At 45.9% G+C, this 25,153-nt stretch overlaps 2 protein-coding genes across 2 annotated transcripts; both read left to right on the top strand.

Annotated features, from left to right (window-relative positions):
- Nucleotides 1-292: 292 nt before the first annotated feature.
- LOC308134852 (protein FAM53C-like) lies at nt 293-6,142 on the top strand. Its single transcript, XM_080502687.1, has 5 exons — nt 293-401; nt 2,440-2,686; nt 2,788-2,848; nt 2,938-3,770; nt 4,541-6,142. Exons 2-5 carry the CDS (start codon nt 2,603-2,605, stop codon nt 4,775-4,777), a joined length of 1,215 nt encoding a protein of 404 aa, XP_080358813.1. The 5' UTR covers nt 293-401; nt 2,440-2,602; the 3' UTR covers nt 4,778-6,142.
- Nucleotides 6,143-8,306: 2,164 nt separating this feature from the next.
- Nucleotides 8,307-16,402, top strand: ctbp1l (C-terminal binding protein 1-like). The gene is made up of 10 exons (XM_080502085.1): nt 8,307-8,470; nt 8,858-9,002; nt 11,886-12,040; nt 12,859-13,003; nt 13,103-13,309; nt 13,448-13,662; nt 14,176-14,306; nt 15,027-15,154; nt 15,287-15,404; nt 16,107-16,402. Exons 2-10 carry the CDS (start codon nt 8,942-8,944, stop codon nt 16,291-16,293), a joined length of 1,347 nt encoding a protein of 448 aa, XP_080358211.1. The 5' UTR covers nt 8,307-8,470; nt 8,858-8,941; the 3' UTR covers nt 16,294-16,402.
- Nucleotides 16,403-25,153: the final 8,751 nt, after the last annotated feature.

Genomic DNA, 25,153 nt, shown 5'->3' with positions numbered 1-25,153 from the left:
TTTTTGTATATCTTGCTACTATAAGTAGTTGGAATATGTGAATAGTACAGAAAATATGAGTGTACGATAATATTATCTACTATGACAAGAAGTCTGCCTTTTGCTTTATCTGGCCTGTTCTAACTGTGGGAGTGTCAATAAGGTAAAGACGTGTGAAATTTGCGTGAACATACTTGTTTTGTCTTAACCTGACGTTAAAAATACTTATATAAACACTCCGAAATAAAAGGTATAGGCGAAAGAAGTAGTCGATGGTTTCTTCAATCTTTAAAAAGCAAGGGTTGTACATTAACCCCCACCCATTATGGTATCGCCCAAAGGCTATATATACTGCGTTAATCTGCCGTCTATCCGGTTCGCTCGCTGTGCAGCTTCGGTTGCTAAGGAAACGCTGAATGCAGGTAATACATCAGGACAGCTGTAGCATGCTAGCTGCAGACAGGCTGCGTGACCGAGCTAACGCCACAAGTCATTCAGATGTGCACCGTGGGGCCACGCTCGTCTTCTTTACGGACCAGTCCACTATTTGTCTTTCCTGGACGAATAATGGCCACGGCCGTCTGCGGTGACACACCAGCGGCCGGCAGCAGATAGGACGAGATGACGCTCGTAGTTGTACTTGGTGTACTTGTTATCCTATCGGCGAGCTAACATCACCGGCTAGTCACTCCGTACTTCACGGGGCTGCATCGTGTTGCTGAGCTAGCTCACGATTTGCTAGATGAAGTCAGTATGTAACTTAGCCATCCTTTCACCTGCTTTTTGGAGGTTTTTTTTTAACATTTTTATTTACGTTTTGCACTGTCACTGACACAGCAGCCTCACAGCTACACATCGGTGATAGCGGGTTTTTGCAGACGATCACAGACGGGGTTTTTCCCCCCTCCCTAGTTAGAGCAATCTGCGCAACAACGTCTATAAGCTGCTTGTTGGGTCGGACGGTCAGTGAAGTATCCTCAGGTCATAAGTAGGTAATTACCTAATAACCTCCATCAGTGCGTTTCACTTGTCATGCCTTGCTTGTTGATTGAAAGCATCATCCAGTCGTATTATAATTTTGCCCAGGCCTTCCTAAAAATGTGTAGTTAGTGTTTTTGTGTGTGTGTGTGCGTATGTGTGTTAGCTGGCCATTTGACAGCATTGCTTTTAATCACACTTGGATGTCAGAGGTTTCAAACGGTGGCTGCCACTACAAGTTGAGTTTTGGCCTCTGAAGTAGCTTGTCTGCTGGCATGTGGAACAAGGCTAGCAATGTAGCACCATGATTGCCACAAGGAAGAAGGCCCCAAAGGCCACTTCTCACTGCAAGTCCTGAAACAAAGTCTCTGCAATGAGTTTGATTTCAGATATTGTTAATTTGTTTACTTGTGACTAAGGAACATATCTGGAAGATGATGCATGCTATGTTGTAATATTTGTGTCTGTTTCAGCTTTAAATGCACTTCAGCCTTTGCACTTTTCAACAACAGTGCAAAGGCTACAGGGCCATGTTCCATTTTCACACAGCAGACAGGTCTGGGATTGTGCGGTGTCTTTTATTTTATGTTCAATTTTGAGATGTACATATCTCTGCTGTGACAATGAGCAGGGTGATCTCCAGAGATTTCCGGGAATCACTAACTTTGAAACTTAAAAGTTATGTGTGTGTGTGTATGTCTGTGTGCGTGCATACAAAGAAAATACCCTCGGTATGTGTTTTTATTGAAATGCACAGACGACTGTCGCGTGGCCTACTGATCTCGGGCTGTATTGCCATTTTGGATTTGCCTCAGTCATATAAGTCCTTGAGACCTGGTCTCTGTTCTTTTGTCCCTGTTGCAAAGATACTATGGCATGCTTCCAACCCCTTTCCCATTCATTTTTCACACACTTCCCCCATCCTTTCCCTTTTAGGCTCTCCCTCCCCCTTCCCTCTTCACTACTTTCACCTCCTGTCATTTGAGTTTATTGGGCCTGGCTGACTTGATTGCATTTGTATTGCCCCAGAGGTTTTTTTTGTGTTTTTTTTTTTTTTCCCCCGACAGATATAAGCAGCATTCCCTTTGAAATGACAAAAGTTCATGTTTGAAGTACCAGTAAAAACATTGTTCACTTCACATAGTGAAATGAGAAGTGCTTCTTTGTTCAATCTCCTTGTATGTTCTTTGGCTTTGTGAACATAAACATGTTTTTCATGCATGAATGAGGCAGCCTATGGATCCCATGCCTGGGTCACATATAGAAAATATGTGCTCGGTGTGGAGACATTATCTTTTCCACAGACCAACTACAATAACCAATAACATTTTGAACTTTTTATTCGCAGATTTGACTCTTTCAAAGAGTCACATGTTGAAAAATTGCAGACTTCCATTTGTGCAATATCCAAACTGCTGAATTCAAATTTCACTTGGTCACCAACGTTGTTTAATTCAGATCTGTTATTGCCTGTCCTCGTAGGTCTCATGGAGATTATGGTGGCATAGTGAGAAAGCTGGTCCGTCTGGCTGGTTGAGGTGTGGAGGGGACACCGCAAACCACGCCAGGATTCGTACGGATACAGTTCACTTCACACTGCAGGTCTCCTCGTCTACATGCCTCCCCTTGAAACAGAGCTACAACTATGGTGACACTTATCACAGAGCAGCTCCGCAAGCAGAGTCTGGAAGAACCGTACCACAAGTCTTTCTCATTCAATGTGAATGTGGTGAGTTTGATACCAAAGTTTATTAATCGAGCTGTTCTGTATTATTTCAATACAGTTATGTTGGTTCTGTATTTGAATTTCGGTTATGATATTTGTTACAGTCATTGCCTGCAGTGGGCTCCAGCCCCACTGTCTCATGGAGTGGTTGTAGAACACCACAAGGCAAGTTCACTGAATCAAGAACTTCATTTGCACCAAGCAGGAAACCCTGTCTCATGTCTCTTTTTTTTATTTATTTTTTTTATTTTCAGAGTCCAGCTCAGCGGCACACCTTCCACCCAAAACGGGTGTTTTGGATGACTCGTCTGGACGAGACTCGATATGGCCTCATTCACACTCTGCAGACCATTTCCAGGATTCCGAGGCTCCTTGTAAAGATAAAACTTTCGAGAGCTCCCCTCCGCCGCCACCTTCAAAGCGCCACTGCCGGTCCCTCTCTGTTCCAGAGGATCTGTCTCGATGCCGGTCCACCTGGCACCCCAGTGCATCGAAGGTTTGGACACCTGTCAAACGCACCTGTCATAGTGGGGGAGTCTCCAGTTCCGGCTCTGGAGCCAGCTCTTTGCCACTTTGTGGTCCCAGCTGCTCCTTCACTTCTTCCTCCATACACTCATCTTCCAGCCCGACCTTCTTCAGCTTAGCGCTGTCATCCGACTCCCCTTTATCGTGGGGTTTCCCTTGGGACCCCAGCGACACACTGAAAGGAGCCTGCTCTGGCTCGTTTGCTACTCCTTCCTCCTGCTCCTCATCACCAGCCCCACTGGTTCCTCACTCACTGCTGCAGCGCCGCTTCTCTCTCTCCCCCGTGCTGATTCAGAATGCCTCCGGGATGCCCTTGCCCCCTCAGCCCTCCCTGGCTTCAGTTTTGACTTATGGCTGCTCTGGCCTGGAGCATCCAGCTGTGTGTCAGTCTCCCACCTCAGCCTGTAGTACGCCATCCTCCTCGAGACGCGGCCTACACCCTGCACTGCCACGATGCCACTCACAACCCAGCGACATGCGCAAGCCTCGGTTGAAGAGGCGCCACGACCCAGACATTCTGCCCTGCCCCAGGCCGGGTCTGGACTTCAGTAAAATGACACAGGTGGGTTTGTAGTAAGTCATGCACCAGGCGTGATGTGTGTATTAACGTTTTCCTGATTCAGTCATGAGTCTCCCGTCACTGCATCTTTCCTCTTTTCTGAAAATAAGCTTTCAAATTCAGAAATGACTCATGTTTATGAGACTGTGCTGATAAATAAGCCTTCGCTTATTTTGCCTGAGTGTCACATCGCCATGGCTGGTTAGGTAGGAACCAAGTTGCATATGTTCCTGCTGTTTGCTCTTCTTGGGTAATTTGATGCGTCGTCAAGCAAGTTCGGTGGAAATAATTTTTTTGAAATTACAGATGCACCTTTGTCTCCATAGTGAAATCAACATGTGCGACATGCATGTTTCAAGAGACTGCCGATCTGTGATAAACTATTTTCATGCTCTAGAACGTTACATATTTGGCCTAAATGGTGGTGAATGAGAGCACTGTGATAAATTCGGGCCAAGAGGAAGAGCGTGGCTATTTAAAGGAACAGATCTCAAAGCATAGATAATAACATCGTAAATGTTTCTATTGATCACAAATGAATTCATTATAATTGTCCGTTCACCTGATAACTTGCAGCCTAATGCATGCACAGTCGGTGCAAAGTCTTGTTCATTGCAGGTCCGTGTCCTCCCCTGAGTCTCTCTGGATTTACCTCCAAAAAAACATTTTGCTCTTTCAGCAGCTGTTAACAGACGAGCGAAATTTCATTAAAGCTGGTTGTGGATCTTCTTTTTTTAACTTGTTGCATCCCCCCCCCCCCCGAATCTGTGCAGATGAGTAACCACGAGGGCTCGGTGGGTGTGATCGTCCCTGCGTCTTCCCAGGCGGAGCGCCGCTCGGCCTTCTCCCCCGCCGAGTTCCTGGGACGGGCCAGCATCGGACCACTGAGCGAAAGCGAGGAAGAGGACGAGGAGGAAGGGGACTTAAAGAGGACTGTAAACGACGGACAGAAGATTGTCTTTGAAAGGGACTGTACCGAATTGGACTTGAATCTCATCGAAGAGAACTGACCACTCCTGCATCCATAACCCCGTTAAGCACACGTGTAAGGCTTTGCGCTCCCTCCCGCAGAGTCCCGAGGCACATGTTCAGAGTTCATGAGTAAGAACCAATCAAGTAGGAGCTAGTATCAAAATACATTGCTATGATTGTAACACTTGAGCTAGTTCACCCTTCAGCAATCCACAAGAAAAAGAAAAAAAACCGAAAGAAAAATCCAGTGCCTGCCTGTTCAGCACTCCTTGGGGAAATGTGCATGAGAAAATAAGCAAGTTCCCATGAGCAAACAGGTCATATTTGATATTAACAGGAGTCTTAATTAGCATTGGTTTGCATCTTGATAGTCTTACATATCATCCAACACCTCTATATATGAGAATAAGCAGAATGTTCCTACTCTTTTCTATTTTCATGCTGTACACTGAAAGCCAATAGTTGCAAAAGAGGCGAACGATCACTTCTCTGCACCAACAGGCGCACGACGCCGCTTGTGTTCGAGTCTGTAGATGTGAGCTGCTGTTGGGGGGGGGGTGAAAAGTTGCCATATGCATGCAACACGACATCGGAGGAGCTGAGAAAAGCCTTTGAATCTACATTCAAATTGTGCTTTGGGTTTTCCAGGACACATTCCAGGATTATCTGTACTTGCTGAAGTCCTTCAGCTCTTTAAGTGCTGGTGTCCAGTTCTGTCCTCCTGAACTCCTGGCCTGGCTGATCGAAGCCCTCCGGCTCCACATCAACAGGTTGTTTTTAGCTTTCTGCAGAGCTTTGCAACAGGCCTTAAATTTGTATTGTTGCTGTCAGAGCACCAACATGTCAAATCCATACGGGGCAGCAGCTCTGAAGACACTTTTACTGCTGTCAGTGATTCAACCGTCTCCTTTTGGGGGGGGGGCCTGCATCGTTAATGGGACGCTGTTCCTAACTATAAAACTTCCCTAATTGTTTGAACGTTAGCACATCTGGTCCACAGTAATACTGATGATACTGTTAACTGACCATGCCTTAAGATACAGAGTTCCTGCTCCTCTGCTCTTTTCTCTTCACAGCCAGACATTTTTGCAATCCTCATTCGCACTGATTCAGATATTTTTCGAACATGGGCTACAATACTACGATAGTCCGTTGAATAGCTAAATCAGTGCTGCAGCGTGACGCTGCATCGCACAACGTAACGTGGTTAGAGTGAGCAAGCACGTCCAGCCATTCCTGCGAGTGTTTGCAACAACAGCGCCGGTCATGCCGATGGTTTGGTGGCCTTCAAGAAATGATTTTCTTTTCATGTTTTCAGATGGAATTAAACCTGTTGCACAATTTATGTACAAATGAAATTTAATAGAATTATTTTTTTTTCCAAAAAAGCATCCTGGCTTACTTTTTATAAACTGTACTGGGTTGTGAAAACGTGTCCTGTTGTCATTTCTCATGCAAAGTTAGAATGTATGAGTTTTTATTTTTTTGTTTCTTCTTGTGTGCACACAGAGGGGGAGCATAAATGTGTGTGCAGAGAAATTATGTATCCTGCAATTTTCATACAAAAACTAAGTTGTAGTGGGAATATGCACAAAAGGATATGAAAAACCTACAATAATTATTTTCTCACAGTCACCAACAAACATGTTTACAGTAGAATGTGTTGTATGTGAGGACCCTGACACAACTGAGGAAATCTGGTAAAATGAAACAGATTTCATGAAATGATTAATGACCAATCATCAAATAGATTATTATTCATAAACACTGTACATGAAAGCCTTTTAACTCCTCACCACCTGGAACTATAATGATTTATGTGACATTTAATGAGTTATCACAATAGACTTGAAGAACTTTATTAATGCCAATTGTTGTTTCTTTTGCAGTGTTGTGCCACACGGAACAGAACAAAATCTATATAGAAATAGAATGGAAAGTTAAAATATCAAGAGAGGATGAAAAAAATCAATAAGTAAATTAAAATATTCATATGTACAATACTTAGCAGTGACTGATATAAGCATGGGATTTGACGGAAAACCTAAATTTACAAAGAGGAGTTTTACAGTGTTGTTGCCACAGGAAGGGAGGATAAATGAAGAATCTGTGACTCTACTGCACTTTGGAGGCATGAGTTCAGATGAAGTTTCTTCTGCTGCTGACCAGGACATCACGAGGGGGAGTGAAAGACATTGCTCAGGGTGGACCTCAGAGACTCCATCTATCCATCTCCACCCCCACCACATTGCTGGCCTTCCTGATTAGAATCATCTATCTTCTGTATTGTTTCACCCATCTTGTTGGAGGGGGGGCCCGGAGCCACCGTACATTTACTTTGAATTGTGTTATCTAATCCATCCATGAAGTAGAAATAGAAAGAAAAAAAACCAAAACAAAGACAAAAACTTTTTTATGGCACACGTTTGTCTCCTCCATCTTAGTTTCAGACTTTTTGCGAGTGTGTTAAATCGTGAAAGCAAGTGTGATCAGAAGTTTCCCCAGTGGGTACAAGTTTCGGACTTGTTGCCCTGTCATGTCTCGGTGGATCCTCCGTGGACGGGGAGGGCGCTCCTTCCAGTCCGCGGTTGCAGTTTCACGGACCGTCTGACCCCCACGCAGAGCAAAGCCACTTCCTCTTTTGTCTGCTTTCATGGCGATCGGGAGAGAGGGAACACCACGGACACACGCACACTGTCTCAGCACTCCGCAAAGAGTTTATTCGGGGTAAATAATTGACATTTTCCGCGAGATTCGAGCACCGGCGCGCACGTGAGACGCGACCGAACACAATCCCCGGGGTGATTCCAACTCTTGTTGGAGGATAGTTAACATTTTTGGAGCTTGTGGGTGAGATATTTCACATTGTAGCGCCCCTCGCTGATAACAGATCGGTGGAAACGGGCTCCCCCTCCTGCAGCTCTCCCACTCGGCGGCACGCGACTTAACGGCGCTCGCGAGCTAACGGTAGCCGCGCCGTGAGCAGCTCATATAGTTGTTGAAATCGCCCACATCGACCAAACTCCTGCGTTAAAAGAAGCCAAAGAACGCCGAGTACTGTGTGCATTCATTAACGGGCTCTTGTTTGAATTTTTTGCCACTTGTGGTCCTCAAGTGTTTGTTGTTTGGGTTCGCTAGCATCTTCGGCTAGTTAGCTGTTAGCCGCTGTTAGCTTTAGCCTGCGATGGAGAAGTTGTCAGTTTTGAGTGCCTGCAAGTGTGTAACCTCAGTTATATGCATCCGAACGAGTTGTTTGCGAAAAAGGAGAGCAGGAATTCTTCACTACACTTTTCCCAGCGAGTGTTGAGAGTTTAAGCAGCGAGTTAGCTAGTAGCATTGGGAGCTAACTAATTACGGTCACTTTACTACCCTTAGTTTAACAATAAAGTTATCATTATTTAACTTATTTACAGCAGCTACTAACTGTGAAGTATCTGTTTATCAGTAAGGGATGGTTTCACAAGTCTAACGCAAGCTGCATATAAAGTTTGAGACACTTTGAATCGGCAGATTGTGTGAGGGGAATTATCGATGCAAACTGAACTAGTCCTAAAACAAGATTACAAATGTAATAAACTTTGAACAAAACTAAAGGATGGGTATAAAGTTGTCATCTTTATCTTTAAATTGTCAGAATGACAGTATCTCAGTCTGAAGTCATCGTTTGGTTGTTTTGTTTACAGTATAAACTGATTGACAACCTGAGTGGCACAACACACGTCGTTCTCTAGGTGAGTGTCTGTCACCAAACATTTCATCAAGTTTTAACAAGTTCTGGGAGTTAATACCTGAAAATCACTTAACATAAGTTTTAAGGAATGGTGCGATTTGAAGTTAGATGCTTCCTTTATGCATTTCATTTAAAAAAATAAACTCCACACAAACGTCATGCTGTGCAAATTTGCCACGAAGAATGTTTTAAAGCTATAATTCACCCATATTGTTTTTCTTAAAAAGTTTTGATGCAGATCCTTATCTAGTTTTTATTGGTCTGCTAACATGCATGTTTACTTTTATATGTTCATTAATATGTATAGTCGGGGTTTTTTGGGGATTGCTTTTAAACAAAAGTGTGAATTATCTCCCTTCTCTGACTGGACTTTCCGTCTTTTGTGCAGGTGACACTAAGAGGACTTTGTTAAAGGGGCTTTCCTCGCACTCGGATCTGTTCTTCGCTGTCCCAGATTGAGACTAACTGGTCTATGGCTCTGATGGACAAGCACAAACAGGTTAAGCGACAGAGGCTTGACCGTATTTGTGAGGGTGAGAAATGATTCACACACACAAACACTTCAAGTTGAAATGTGAAGAGTCCGCTGCGGTATTCATGTCATTGATGTGCTTGTTTGGAGTTGATATAAACTCATTTTTAAGATTGGCACTACATTCTTAGCTGACCATGTTACATTAACATAACACCTTGCTGCTTTTCTTCTGGCCCGAAATTTGAGTTCCAAGTATCATGATCCATTTAATACTTGACCCTGAGTGTGGGGACCTGGTTTGAATCCCTCGTGCAATTTCTGATTTACTTAGTACTGAATTGTGTAAGGAATATTTTAGTGGGGTTTATTTTTATGTTGTTGTTTTTTTTTTTTTAAGTTATTAGTATGTGGGTATCATTGTGAATACGCCCCCCCCCCCCCCCCCCCCCCTTACCTCAAGTGTTGATCAGCGTTTGCTCTGACCTGATGGAGACCATGGCTCTGTGAATGTGTGCTGTGCAGGATGTGTGCTGCATTTCATACTAGAGATCAGAGAAAACCCGGTGAGGTATATTCTTCTGGGTGTGTGTCAGAGCGAGAGGGGTTTTACTCTGGGATAATGTTGATTGGAGGTGGTGGTGATGATGGAGCTCAGACATAAAGAGGCGCTAAAATGGAGGGAAGTGTCTGGGAGCGTCTCTGGAGACGGGTGAGAGGGAGAGGACAAGGTGAAGGGTCGCGGCCGGCTGCAGGGAAACGGGCCAGCTGTCTCTTTAAAAAACGACAACAGCTCAAACCGCCTCCGGCCTGCGCGGCTCCGGCTATGCTAATGAGGTTAGTGCTGGTTGGCCGGCTCTGAATGGCGCCGCCCGTGATTGGCTGGCGGCCGTGGGGGAGGGGCTGGGCGTGGATGACAGCTGGGATCGAGTCGGCCAAGAGCAGGCTGGCGAGAGAGGGAGGAAAAAAAAGAGCGAGGGAGAGAGAGAGGAAGACAGGCTGACACACTTCATAATGCAAGGTTAGGCCCGGTGCTCGTGTGCGTGTTTTTTTTTTCTTTTTACATTTCTATTTCTGTGTATGTTTGGATGTGTGCGCGCGGTGTGTGAGAGCGGCCGGCGGCTCGGGTGTGGTGCGGCTGGCTGCCTGCAGTTTCCCTTTTATGTTCACCAAGATTGGCGTCGCAGCCGTTGAAGGAACTGAACAACCGTGTGTGTGTGTGTGTGTGTGTGTAGCTGCGTCTGGGTGGAGTACTGCTGCTTGCTGCATTATCATCGCTGGCTGCCCCTCCCCCCTCACCTCTTACTCGAACTACAGCCAGAGGGAGAGCGGAGGGAAGGAGGGAGTGAGGGGAAAAGAAAGGGAGAGGGAGGGAGAATGAATGAATCACTGAATGAATTGTATTGTGTGTGCGGCCATGCTCTTCTCGTAGGCCTTGGGTACTGCCATGTCCCTTTGCTCAAATTACTCTCTGTGTAGGCCTGCTTGGATATATGTTTTTTCAGAGGGGGTCTTTGTCACGGGCCCTCTGGGTTTCCAACATTGTGAGAGACTCTTTGTGCTTTCACCATGTTGCACTAGACACGATAGCATTCTTCAGCTAGCTGCAGTGATTGTACATTCTATAGGAGCTTTATACATATAGCTATTTTTTTTTTGTTTTTTTTTTTGTCCCGTGTGCATTCCCCCCCCCCCCCCCATGTTGGGAAATGCTCAGACGTCAGAGGAAGTGTTCACAAATATTTGCTTTCCACCCTCGACTACCAGCTCCTTTTCCTCCTCGGTAGTCTCACAATTGCGTCCTGCCCACAGCCCGAGTAAATGTTCCAGCTCGTCACACTCCCCCACCGCGCGCGCGCGCGCACACAAACACACAAACACACACACACACACACACACACACACACACACACACACACACACACACACACACACACACACACACACACACACACACACACACACACACACCTGTCACCCAGCAGGGGCCTGATAGTGTGTACTGTGCATATCTGGAGGGAGTCCAAATCTAGAACTGCTGCAGAGATGAGGACAGAGTAGGAAAGGTGTGTGAACCGTTTCAATGATATCACCATGAAGCAATAAGGAAAAATGCCATTCTAAAGGTTTTCCCTCCAGGACGGCTAATCTGGATCATACAGGAGAAATTTGTGTAAATGTGCATTTTTGTTTGTCTGCACAAACAGAAAACGGGGACTCCTCATGTCTGAGAATTTAGGTCATGACTCGAACCCCCACCATCTCCTCCCATACACCCCGCACTTTTCTCCACCCCTCCCCCCCCAGCCGCCATACTCCATCACCTCTTCTTATGCCCCCCCCCCCCCCTCCTCTGTGCATGTCCGCTGCTGATACAGTAGGGAGGTCAAGTTCCTAGATCAACACTAAACCAAACGTCTCCCGCTCATTCATGGCCGTCTGAGCTCCCCCACCTCCGAGGTGCCGAGCACAACAGGGATGGACCTGTGTGCATATTAGTTACATGGTTTCCTAAACGAGCTCCAGTTTATCACCAAATAGGCCAGAATACTGGACGCTCTCCATGCGCCAGCAGAGATTTGATTACACGTTACTTTTGTATCACTCGTCGCGCACATCATCAGAGTCGTACCCCTCAGGCTGCTTTTAGATGTGTTGGAAAATAGGGGAAGTCAATAAAGTCTGACTTATTGTCTAAGAAGTGTCATGTTTAGCCATATGCGTTAATGGAATTTTATGTCCGTGCAGTCAGACGTAGGAAACGGTCGAGTGACTAACGTCCAGGTATAATTTATTGTCTTTGAAATGCACGCGCTTCATAGCCGTGCACCCCGAGTGTCCTCAACAAACGGTCTGCAGCCTGAACCCACGCCTCCAATGTGTTCTGCTCTGTAGTTTTATTGCACGCTCGTTACTGACCGGTGTTTCCTCCTGCTGTACTCAGGTATCCGACCCCCCATCCTCAATGGGCCCATGCACCCGCGGCCCCTGGTGGCTCTGCTGGACGGGCGTGACTGTACTGTGGAGATGCCCATCCTCAAAGATGTGGCCACCGTGGCTTTCTGCGACGCCCAGTCCACACAAGAGATTCACGAGAAGGTAGGCGAGAAACACCGACATGCACCATGGCACAACTCTTATGAGTTTGTTCTATGAAAGAACTACATCTTGTTTTGTTTTGTTCAGTTAATGACTGCTTTTATTCGTATGTTTTTCTATATTGAGCATTATTTCAAACATGAGCACTTCTGTCACTTCTTGTCTTCCTGCTATAAATGAGGTATGGGGGGGCAGGGGGTGGTCTGCTTGCTGTAAACAGCCAAGAGTTGTTTACTAGAGTTTGCCTAGAATTAAGATACACAGCATTCATTCAGGATCTTCTGTCATTTCTACGTTAACACATGAAACTGTTGTGTCCTCACGCCCAGCTGCATCCTTTATTAAAATGGAGCCTGAATAGTAATATCGATCATCAGCAATCTTGTCAGTGGTTTATGTGATAGTTTGGTGTCAATGGATTCAACAGTCTCACAGGGGAGAACGTGCAAACTTGTCACCACTTGGATTAATTCGACTTGATGCTTCACAGCTCAGCGGAGGCCAAAATCTAGCTTTATACACACATGCTTGTGAAATGTACGTACGTACTTGTACATGTAAAGGTAAAATGTTATGAAGCTTCAGATTTAGTATTCACCTCACTCTGAGTAGGTTTTGAAAAAGAACGTGGCAACGGAGTCTACCAAAATAATTTTCACAGCACTTTATCTGTAATACAGTGGAAACAATATATCACAATGTCCTGTTTTTTTTTTTTTTTTTGTGGATCAGCCTTTAACTTTTTTCTGTTATCCTTGGCAAAGACTCAGTAAACGCTCTCCATCATATAGTCTGTAATCTGTATTTGTCTTTTGCAGGTGTTAAATGAAGCAGTCGCTGCTCTGCTGTACCACACTATCACTCTGTCCAGAGACGACCTGGAAAAGTTTAAAGGCCTACGAGTAATTGTCAGGATCGGCTCCGGCTTTGACAACGTTGACGTCAAAGCAGCTGCCGAACTTGGTGCGTAGATAAACGTAACTTCTCCAAAAGACACAGTTTGCTCGACACAAATGTTTTTAAAGGAGACTGACCGTTCCCTCCTTCCTGCCACCCTTCCAGGTATTGCCGTCTGCAACGTGCCAGCCTCTTCTGTGGAGGAGACAGCCGACACGTCTCTGTGTCTGATCCTCAACCTGTACAGGCGGGTCACCTGGATGCACCAAGCCCTGAGGGAGGGGACCCGTGCCTCCAGCGTGGAGCAGATTAGGGAAGTGGCCGGAGGGGCGGCTCGCATCCGAGGCGAGACACTGGGCATTATCGGGCTCGGTGAGTGTAGAGCTCTGAGTGAAGTTTAAAGTGTTTTAGTGCGTTATCTTTGTGACGCTGCAACAACATACCGCTTCCTGATCAGCTTCCTGCGCAAGAGCAGCTGTTTCTAACCTGCCGTGTCCTGTGATCTTTCAGGGCGCGTTGGTCAAGCGGTGGCTCTGCGGGCCAAGGCGTTTGGTTTCGGCGTGATCTTCTATGACCCGTACCTGCCGGACGGCGTGGAGCGCTCCCTGGGTCTGCAGCGAATGGCCACCCTGCAGGATCTGCTCATCCACTCGGACTGCGTTTCCCTGCACTGCAGCCTCAACGAGCACAACCACCACCTCATCAACGACTTCACCATCAAACAGGTCTGTACAAGCAAAACGGACCTCAGCTTCTACCCACAACTCCCAACATGCGTTTCATACTTTAGTGCCTCCGCGGTCAAACATTTGACCCGGCTTAGGCAGCGTTTCAAACTGTAAGTAGGACAAACGGCACATTAACTGATATTTTTCATAATGCTACTTCTATTGATTTCTCTAGGAGTTAGAATTTCTGTGAAATTAACAGATACAACTGGCAGGGTGGTGTATTTTTACCTGCTTCAGCAGCTTTTTCACAGTTGCATGAAGGATTTAAGATTGCACTTTAAGATCGTATGTTGTTTGTCATAGGTTTTGTTCAAAGTGCAATAAATGTAGCAATCTTCAGAAAGTAACTGAATATGAAGACCTGTCTTGACATCTTTGTACCTTTGCACCAAGCAGATTTTTTTTTTTTTTTTTTTTTAAATGACAAATGATGCAAATCCAAGCCGGTTGTATTTAGTTATAAATTCACAGCCTTTTGAACAAAGCCATTGTCTTCCTGTGTTATAGATGCGTCAAGGAGCCTTCTTGGTGAACACGTCGAGAGGCGGCCTGGTCGATGAAAAAGCACTGGCTCAGGCCCTGAAGGAGGGTCGGATACGAGGAGCCGCCCTGGACGTCCACGAGACGGAACCCTTCAGGTAGCACCGTGGCTCACGGCGGATTGCTATTAAAAAGGGCTTTTGTAGATCCAACAACTCCACAACCGACTAAAGTTTCATCGCTGGCCACCTGAATTTGGCTACGTTTCGATTCTTTGAAAAATGTATTAAAGTTTTTTGTTTTTTTTTTCAACAAAAAGGCTCAAACAATTGAAATTAAAGGTTAAATGTGAAGGATTTGTTGTGTTTAGGTTTTACTGGGCGATCTGAAAAATTTGATAATTCCTCCATGAGCCAGTTTACTGGGCTAAAAATCTGATAACTGGGAAGATTATTCTAATAATCAAGTCTGAATCAGTTATGTACCCTTTCAGAAATGTGAGCTTTAATGTTTCAGTTTATTGGACGCCTTTCAGAGTTGAACATGTTGATGCCTACAGTCTTAGTCTTGCAGCTTTTAATTTCATTCAAGAACAAATTCATGTCTTCATTCTTTGTCGTCTTTCCACTGCTGCATGTTTGTCTTCCGCTCACATTGTGAATTCTGTTTTCTGCAAAAAAAAAAACCCAAATCAAATCTAAACGCGTGCAAATTTAAAATGACAGATTAAATCATCAAAAGTCTCGTCACACTGCTTACATGAATCGCTGCAGAAATCTAATGAGGTTTTTAGTTTGATTGTATACAAGCTCAGCGAAGAGAATCGGAGCCACGCATTAAACACTTCTTCCAATAACGTCCCCGCCTCTTCTCAACAGCTTCTCCACGGGCCCTCTGAAGGACGCCCCCAATCTGATCTGTACTCCACACACATCTTGGTACAGTGAGCAGGCCTCGGTCGAGGCTCGCGAGGAGGCGGCCAGGGAAGTGCGCCGGGCCATCACTGGTAAGACACGTCCACCGCGAGACCAGAGAGTGGTTACAAATACTCCGAATCCGTCAGTAGCTCAGATGACCCGTTAAGAGACTGTCGTCTGAACCTCGACGAGGTAGTAAGAGGTCTCTTGTTTCCCTGCAGGCCGTATTCCTGATAGCCTGAAGAACTGTGTTAATAAGGAGTATCTGATGGCAGCCTCTCAGTGGCCCAGCATGGAGGCAGCCACTGTTCACCCAGAACTTAATGGAGCCACCTACAGGTGAGACCAAGTAATGCTCCCGACTACGCCACAATTACAATTACACAATTACAAATTTTGGTGTGAAACGGTCATCGGCTCGCATTACAAGACATTGATGCCAGATGCATTGTCCAGCTCGAGGCTCGCATCACCTTTTTAGTTCACGAGTCACCAGCCGAGAATCACTGATGTAAAAGACGTGAGCAGACATCAATTACCTGAAGTGGAGTACGTACATGGAATCTCTGTTATGTTGCTTGAGTTGTACTTCTTTATCACTCTGCAAAGCTTTTGCAGCCCAAATCTTTTATAGAGACGTTAATAAAATGTTCTAAACCTTGCCAGTGTTTGAGACCAGTGTCTTTAAGCTGACTGCTCACAGGTTTTATTCATCGTCAACAGCAGCGACATAAAACGCAAACACAAATAGCCAGTCACTTTGTCACAGTTTTTGCATTCTGCAGTTCATACAAAGAGACATTGTGAGGAGCGTGGCATCTATAAAAACACAAGTGGTCATCATTAGAGTCAAAACAGCTTCAGGTTTTTGTGTTGATCTGCTCCAAAGAACTTGTTAAAACCTGATCGGGCAGCTGTCACATCTCGCAGCCACACCCTGCCGGTGAAGCAACCTGGCATTTTACCCGAGCCGGCTTTTATTCTCTCCCCCTCAACCGAGGTCCCCTGACACATAACGCTCTGTCTTTTGGCGGGTTTCAGATTTCCTCCAGGTCTGATCAATGTTGCAGCAGCAGGGGGTCTCCCCGGAGCCGGCGCGGGCGTCGAGAGCCTGGTTTCAGGAACCCTGGCGCACGGCATTGCCCCCGTCTCCCATCCCCCTCACGCCCCATCCCCGGGGCAGCCCACCAAGGCTGAAGCCGACAGAGACATCCCCTCCGACCAATAGCCCCCTCCCACCCACCCCCTCCCCCCATCCCCCTTCCACCCGCCGCTGCCAGCACATTCCGTCATCTCTGGAAACCATCCCCCCCGCCCCGCCCCCCCCAGGATCAGACGCAACCAAGACCCTCCAGTACATCGGCAGCAGCAGTTTGACCTGTCGTGGATCTACAGTCTTTTCTCAGATCACACAACCAGCCCGGGAGTGACCGATCCACCACTAGCCCCCCCCCCCCCCCATCTCACTCACTCCCCCCCTCCCCCCCAGAACACACGCATCCCTCCATCCACATCCCACCCATCATCCCGTCCCCCCCCGACCTCCACTCCCCCCCACTACGTCAGCAATAACTGTTCTCAAGGATTCAAAGATTGGATTGGTTTATTTCCTTAGTTGGCCGTTGTTTTAATGAGAAGTTGATCTGTTGTGGTCGTAGGTGATATTGTTTATAAAAGATAGCATTTTTCTGACGTGAGGCTTGTCAGTCTGCCGCCCCGTGCGCTCCAGGTCCTCCGGCCGGTGACGCGTGGGCAGAACGGTTGGAGCCCCACTTTGTACATTAATGGCTCATGTTACTGCTCTTTTTTTTTTTTTTTTTTTTTCTTACTCTCTTTCTTCCCTACCGCCACCGTTCTTACGACGGTGGGTAACGCGTACTGAATTAAACCGGACAGATTCACAACCAGGTCCTCGCTCCCCTCAGCCCACTCATGCCCTTATCCCTCCCCGGCACCGTCACCAGCTTGCTCAGCAGAGGGATTCAGAAAGCTTGTCGGTGTGAAGCTCTGGCCCATCAAAGTGTGTTTGAGCTGCTCTGCTCATATTTAAGTGTTAAACCTTTAAATGGGGTTGCCCGGTATCCTTTAACTCTTCCTCTCGTCGTCGTATAGTTCATCTGAATGGTCATCCCAGTATGGACACATGCTGTGCCACTTTGTGGATTATCTTTCCCCCCGAGATATAAAGCTTAGTCGTATCAGATGGCATCAGAGCGCATTGGTATGAATTTCCATCACCTGCCAGCAGCCGAGGTGTGTGTGTGTGTGTGTGTGTGTGTGTGTGTGTGTGTGTGTGTGTGTGTGTGTGTGTGTGTGTGTGTGTGTGTGTGTGTGTGTGTGTGTGTGCGTGTGCGTGTGCGCGTGCGCGTGCGTGTGTGTGCGTGCGCTCCTGTGCTCCTCATTGATACAGTTTTAGCAGCTTTTTCATGCTCGGGGGGAGGGAAAAAAACAAAACTAAAGGAAAAACCCCACCAACATGCCAGAGGCCTTTCTGCCAGCAGATGGCGCCATCTGGCCAGCTGAGAGTCGGCAAGCTGATCTCAGTGAAACGGGTTCAACTTTTAGCCCTCGGGATGAACAATACGGTCACACACTGCCGAAATCTCAAACTCCGCTGGGAAGCAGGGCTCGACTACCGCCTTATTGTTTGAAATTATCTCGTGTCCCTAAAAGCACCCTCCCACCCTCTCTCGACTCTTCTCCCACTGTCATGCCCCCCCCAACCCACCCACCCCACAAACACACACACATCCACTCATGAACCAGTGTGCTCCCACCATTTCCTTCAGCCTTGAGGGAACAGTAGAGATTCAAACCCCCCCCCCGAGGAGCAAAGGGACAGTGGTTTTGCATGCTAGCTTTCTTACCGACAGTGGTGTGTGCGCGAGTGTTTCTGTTTGTTTCTGTGTGTATGGGTTGTGTGTTTGTGTGTATGGAGTGTGTTTCTGTATGTGTGGGTCGTTTGTGTGTGTGTGTGTGTGTGTTCTCTCACCCTGTTAAGATAACAAGCTGTTGTCGTTCCAAAGGAATAGTCCCTCGGAGTAACTCTTAAACGCTGTCGCCCTGGTGTCAAGGGAACACCTTTCTAGTACCTCAGTAACAGATATTGAATGTACCGTGCATACCCTTTTATTTTTTGTACAGATTTTCTAGATACGTCTTTACTATTCTTTACTAGAAGGGTTGTGAAATTGTAGCAGTAAATGAGACAATAAAACCAACAAAAACACCACCCCGGATGATTTGACAGAATCTTTGTAGTTTGGATAAGGTCACTGAATACTCAGGCTTCTAAAACCAATGTGTTTCTCTTTGCCTTTTACCTTTTTATTTCCCTGTGGAAAAGTCAGCACAATTCCGCTCCCCCCCCCCCCCCATTCGTAGGCTTCAGACTGTAGTTGATGTGTTTCGACCTCCAGCATACTGACATTTTGAAAATTGACAAAAAAAAAAAACCCCAACAAAAAACAAACAAACAAAAAACAAAAAAAACAAAAGGCGGTCGTCGTGGTCTGCTCGTTTTCTTTTATTAGAACAGTAATAGTAGTAGAAGCTGTTTTGTTTTTCATTTGACCCCCCTCCTCCCTCCCTCCCCCCTTCACTGTCGAGCTGCTCTATCTATAGTGCATGTGAGGTAATTTTTTTAAGGAGAAATACTATTGCCCCCCCCCCCCCCCCCCCCCCCGTTACCCAACCGTACCCTCCTCTTCCTCCCTCTCTTTGAAGGTGTTTTCAACCCGAGTTGCCATTTTTGTCGTGGTCAGTTTCCAGTGATGTACAGTTTCCCCCCCCCTCCCCCCCAACCCCCCCAGAGTCTATGAGAGACATGGAGCATGTCTGTGTCCTGAGAAGTTAGGCTCCTCTGTCATGTGATGAGTATATATTTTTAAAATAAAAAAAAAAATAACCCCCATAGTTCGGATTATGAGCATAATAGCTATCTTAAATTTTGCTGTTGATGATGATTATATATATATTTTTCAGTTCAGCAGTGCACTGTTAATGAAAACCATTGTTTATTGTAGGATTTCATTTTTTATGGATATGCTGTCTGTGTTCTACATGTTGTACTGAAACATTTCAGAGAAAAACAAAAGCCCTTACCCCCTTTTTCTTTTTTTTTTCTTTTTTTTTTTTTGGTTTTGTTTTTTTTGGGGGGTTTTTTCCCGCCCCTTTTGGATTTGTCGTACCCTACCTGTCCTCTCCACCTTCTCTCCTGTGGGCCTTACTTCTTCACTCCCCTTAACAGTAGCTGTTATAGAAAGACGCCATGGAACCACTCACTGCCTTAATACAGTTGACCACAGCAGGTGAAGTCGGGAGACGCACCCAGCCGAGACGAACGGGCCACCATCCAGTCCGCTCCGCTAAAAAGCCCCTCACACCACCACCACCCCCACCCCGTCAGCCTGTACCGACTGCACCCCCCGTCTCCCTCTCTCGCTCTTTCCTCCTCCTTTTTTGTGACGATCCACATTTCGCCTCGCGTGAACAGTTCGAGCTCAGCCCCGCATTACTCCAGCGTGAATCCTCCTCGCGTCATTAGCTTTGTTCTCCAAGTGAGTCGAAACCTGCAGCGTGTGTGTGTGTGTGTGTGTGTGTAGGCAAAAAAAACAAAAACAAAACCAACTTTTAAAGCACAGTGTGTATGCTCATAACACGACAGCTGATATTTCACTCTCGGGTGTGAGACCGCCCCGGCCGCTCGCAGCCTGCCGGCGGGGCGGGGCGGGAGGTGGAGGAGGGCGAAGCGGACAGTGGGTGTGGCCTGTCGACATATAAAGCAGAAATATACGGTGAGAGTTGGTCACTTTTTCTCTCTCAGGGTTCAAATGCACACATATCCTCCAGCAGTCGCCCTCTGTGTCGTGTCCCTCATCCAGAGTTTTCTGCCTCCCGAATGTAGAACAGCCTCCTGTGTCTTCTTTTTTTTTTTTTTTTTTTTTTGTACTCTCCCTTCGTTGCCCCTTCTTTTTGTGCACAGGTCTGAACTGTTTTTTTTTTGTTGTTTTTTTTTTCCTTGGCTTTCTTTTTAGCACTGACATCTAACCATCTAACAAGGAATGAATGAATGTTTGAACGTGACTGTGTGTAATGTTAAAATTGGGAAATGTATTTTTACAACATGTGAACATTTTTTTTTTTTTCCACTCACTCATTGTGAATTGATTTTTTTTTTTCTTTCACCAGACTGCAAAAACAAACAAAAACAAATGGAAAAAAAAAATCTCCTGTAACTAGGCTCCTAAGCTTTATTTTTGTTTTGTTTACTTTTTTATTAGAAACAATCATGTTTGTGATGGTAACTTCCAATGGTAAACTCCACACCGTATTTTAATAAAATCTTGAAAATTAAAAACGTGCTTTTTGTTTTTCTTCCCCCCTCCCCCACCAGGTTTAAGCGCACAGCAGAATTCATGGCGTCAATCGGCAGAGAGGAAAACGTACAAATATAAAAGTACCTCACTGTTCATGGCGAAAGGAAATGGTGCCAATTAATTCCAGTTGTCGGTGCATCGCCCCGCCGATGTCGCAGGAGCACTTTGAGGATGTGGAGCTGTGTTTACAGGACGTCTGCCATTAACAGAATTGTTTACTACCGCAGTTTGGCGGCTCTTTTATACGGCAGCAAGGGGTTATGCAGTACCAGATGACAACAGGTTAGTGTGTGTGTGTGTGTGTGTGTGTGTGTGTGTGTGTGTGTGTGTGTGTGTGTGTGTGTGTGTGTGTGTGTGTGTGTGTGTGTGTGTGTGTGTGTGTGTGTGTGTGTGTGTGTGTGTGTGTGTGTGTGTGTGTGTGTGTGTGTGTGTGTGTGTGGAGTGAGATGCAGGAAAAGGCGGCTTCTGTGTAGGCCTACGGGGCAAAGAAGAGTGGGGAGGAATTATCAGCCTCACAATTGCTTCCACATGCAGAGAATGGAGAGCTTTCACTGAAATATGAAGTGAGCGATGGGTCGTTGGGCGACTCGATGGCTTTTTGATTTTCATGTGTAAATATTGCGACGCTTGGTTTGTGTGTGTGTTTAGCACGGTTATATTTTAACTGCCCATATGAGCCCGACAACAACGTAGTAGTACTGTTGTAAATCTGTGAGATGGCCCCCTCACAATGTTCTGCGATTGGCTCATGGTTTCACTCACTTGGCTCTTGAGACATTGGCGTGAGCATGTGATTGACAGGAAGACATTTCTCTGCTATCTCGGAGGTTGGTTTGGTCTCGCAGACTTATAACGGCACTACTGCATTGTTGTTGGGCTCATATGGACAAGTTAAAATATAACTATGATAAACACACACGCATGTATATTACCGGTATATGTGGTTTATCTGCACTCAAATGGAAAAAGAAAACCTCGTGTGGGTGTAATAAGATTCAAGAGGCAGAAAACAAAGACAAAGATTATTTTAAAAAGAGAAAAGTTTAACAAAATGTGCTTTTGTTTGCCTGTGTTTTCCCTGGGATTGATTAGTGACTTGTCCAGGGTGCGTTTACACAGAGTTGGCTGGGAACGAGATGCTAAGTCCGATAAAGCAGTACAGAGGGCTGACGAACCATTCAAGCTATGTAAGTTTTATTTTAGGTTCGTGAAAACTTGCCCATTCAGGCCTTTTCTTTGATTCGTAGGAGTCTGCTTGACCACTGACTCAAAGTCTTCTATAAGTTTGTCTTGGTTGTTTTACAGCTATGATCTATGCAAAAGACCAATAAGCTGAGTTTCTTCATAATTTGATTTACGTGTAAATAAAAGAAAACCTTGACTTGTGTCAAAACGGTGCCGATTCACTGGATGAATGAATGTTTGATTTCCCGTATTGAATTAGTAAACCTATTTTGAAATGGCATCAGTGTATTAAACACAATTGTGCTTGTAATATCTGCCTGGGTGAACTTTGCTGAGGCTACAAGACAAAATGCCACCAAACGGTTGAAGAATCACGCCGAGGCTCACTGACCACATTCCACGAACACATGGAATAACAATATTTTGACATGCTGGTGTTTAAAAATAGATTAAACAAATCATGGGACCGTATTTACTGCATGTTCTGTGTTTGGATACTGGCACGCAAATCTTTTAGTCCGGCTGGTATTTTGGTTCTAAATTATAACAGGATACAGATGAGGGGCCTTCGTTAGTTCAAAACTGCTCATTTGTTATTATAACAAACCACCAATGCCAACATCAGTGAGGCGCTGGAGAGAAGTCTGCAAAGACAAGTCAATCCAATACCAGTTAAGATATTTTATGTTGGCCCGAAAGTAGCTCTAAGCTGATTTAATGATTTGATGAGAGCCTTGATATCTACCTCTTGATTTTTATGGCTCTTTATCTGAAGCAGAGACCCAACATGCGTTTTGTTTTTGCATAAGTGAGGGACGGATGTATTGCGTAACGGTGAGGCCCAGGATGCGAGCAGTATTTTAACAGACATGATTCACGGACACTTCAAACACTCTTAAAGCCCCCCTTCCTATCGCAGTGTTCAATACTCCTGCCAGTAAGCATGCCGTTCCTCCAGACTTTTTCTTAATCTGTTTGTTGGGGTCGTCAAGTCTTCAAGAAAAACTGTCAAACCAGACGAAATGCGAGGGCCTATATTCTCACAATGCCGCCGGGTCAGTAAACTCCGTTAACTACCCTTTAAAGACGAGTTGCTCTGCGTTGGTAACTTCTGTTGATTTAAGTGTGTGTGTGTGTGTGTGTGTGTGCTGGGATGTGCACACTTACTCGTGTGATGTATTAGTCTCTAGACAGATGACCTATCGTTCTTGGAGGGATTGTGCTACCAACCCCAAAGCTGTGGGATAAATGTTTGCTTTTGAAATGATTAACTATTATTCCAGCCTCTCAGTGACTCAGATGCTGCATCAATAGGATGTTATATATATATATATATATATATATAACAACCAGCAATGAACAGAAAAAAAGAATGTTTGTGCAAGTCCGATCCATAACATACTTTTGTTTTCTGTTGTAATTCCCGAGGTGATGCACTTTAACACAAGACTGTTGTATGTAATGGATGTCAGCATTATCCAGCCATTCTTTGTAACTGCGGTCTTTCCTCGCGTCTGAGGCCGAGACACAAGTATGGCCTCCACACAAGCGCTCAGCGATTAGCTCATGGTTTCCCTCTTATTGCTTCACTCACTTGGCTCTTGAAACGTTGACGTGAGCATGTGATTGACAGGAAGACATTTTTCAGCTATCTTGGAGGTTTGCGTCAGGCAGGCAAATCTGCTGCCATATCCTGCGTGTGTGTGTGCGTGTGTGTGTGTGTGTGTGTGTGTGTGTGTGTGTGTGTGTGTGTGTGTGTGTGTGTGTGTGTGTGTGTGTGTGTGTGTGTGTGTGTGTGTGTGTGTGTGTGTGTGTGTGTGTGTGTGTGTGTGTGTGTGTGTGTGTGTGTGTGAGTGCGTGTGCGTGTGCGTGTGTGTGTGTGAGCGTGCCAACCACAAACTGCACTTTAACTGTAAGCCACTGATGTATGTATGAGTGTGTTTAAGTAATCAAAGCAATCATCACTTCCCGCATATGTCTGCAGGCACACTGGCCAATGTGAGTTCACATTCGGGATGACTGTGTGCGTGCGTGCGTGTGTGTGTAGAGAATGTTAAGACAGACACACACCTGTGTAACTGAGTGCCAATGACGTCTCACTTTAACGTGAGTCAGTCTGGACACTGAACTCTCTGTCATTAATTATTGGGGGAACTGGATTTTTCCCATAACCTACTTTCTATGGTGGATAGATAGATAGATAGATAGATAGATAGATAGCAGAGATCAAGCCAGAAATGGCCGTATAGACGGTGTAATGGTTTACTTGATTGTTTATGACTGCGGGACACAAAGTCCAAATTGTTACCTGATACACATTTAATCCCACTTCTCCCCTTCCTCTGTCTGCACCTCATCATCATTCCTTATTCCTGGAAGTTTTACAGAAGAGCCCTACAGTGACGTGGTCGGCGGTGTTTAAAGATCTCCAGTCGCAGGCTTGTGCTCCTGCTCTGCTTGATGTTTGCCAGGTCAACTTCTATGGTGCAGATCTGAGAATCAGCCGGGCGAAATCCACTTGTGATGTCATCCCTCAAACCTGACCCTGTGTGTGTGTGTGTGTGTGTGTGTGTGTGTGTGTGTGTGTGTGTGTGTGTGTGTGTGTGTGTGTGTGTGTGTGTGTGTGTGTGTGTGTGTGTGTGTGTGTGTGTGTGTGTGTGTGTGTGTGTGTGTGTGTGTGTGTGTGTGTGTGTGTGTGTGTGTGTGTGTGTGTGTGTGTGTGAGTGGATCGGTGATATACCGGTAGAGTGCCTTGTTGCGTCGCTGCCTTTGGACAATAATGGGGAAAAGCAGCCGAAGGTTTTTGACACACACTCTCGATCACGCGCCGGGACAAACGGCCTTATTTAGTCTGAGTTTTGACACGTTGATAAGTGAGTGGCGGCCGGCAACAGAAAACCTCCCGAGTCGTCCATGTGGATACCAGCTGTGGGAACCAGTGACCACCACACATCTCTGTTTCATTCCCGCACACACACACACACACACACATTTGCGCACCCTGACCTGAGGAAATGGGGTTCCTCGGCTGGGATCGCAGCTGGATCTGTCACAGGACAGAATAAGTAAGCGGCCATTTAAAACCCTCTGATCGTCTTGCAGAGTCCCAATCAGTAAATTAAACACAGAAAATCAAATCATGCGCTCCAGTCCAGAATGCACTTGTCTGCTATCCAGGTTGCACCTACTTTGTCTTCCCCTCTCTGCTTCCCTGCCATTATTCAGCAACTCTACACCTCGCAGGTCTGACGGTGAGCACTGAAGAGCAAGGACAAGAAAATACACAATGCTGAGTGGTGTATATCAAGACGCCCAATGTGGTGTTGATTACCTTGTCAGCAATGAGGTTGCTGAGTTTATGTGGCCACACTGAAAGACTGGAGTGGGAGAGGGAGAGAGAGAGAGAGAGAGAGAGACAGATAGACGGAGAGAAGAGGGGGACAGTGGAGGAGAGGAGGCTGTTAACTGCCTTTCCATACAAGGAGAGGTAGGGGGAGAAAAGAGGAGGAGGAGAGAGAAAGAAAG

This window comes from Blennius ocellaris (genome assembly GCF_963422515.1).
Source record: "Blennius ocellaris genome assembly, chromosome: 9".
Classification (NCBI taxonomy): Eukaryota; Metazoa; Chordata; class Actinopteri; order Blenniiformes; family Blenniidae; genus Blennius; species Blennius ocellaris.
The sequence above is the reverse complement of the archived record's forward strand: the minus strand, read 5'-3'. Positions and strand labels throughout refer to the sequence as shown.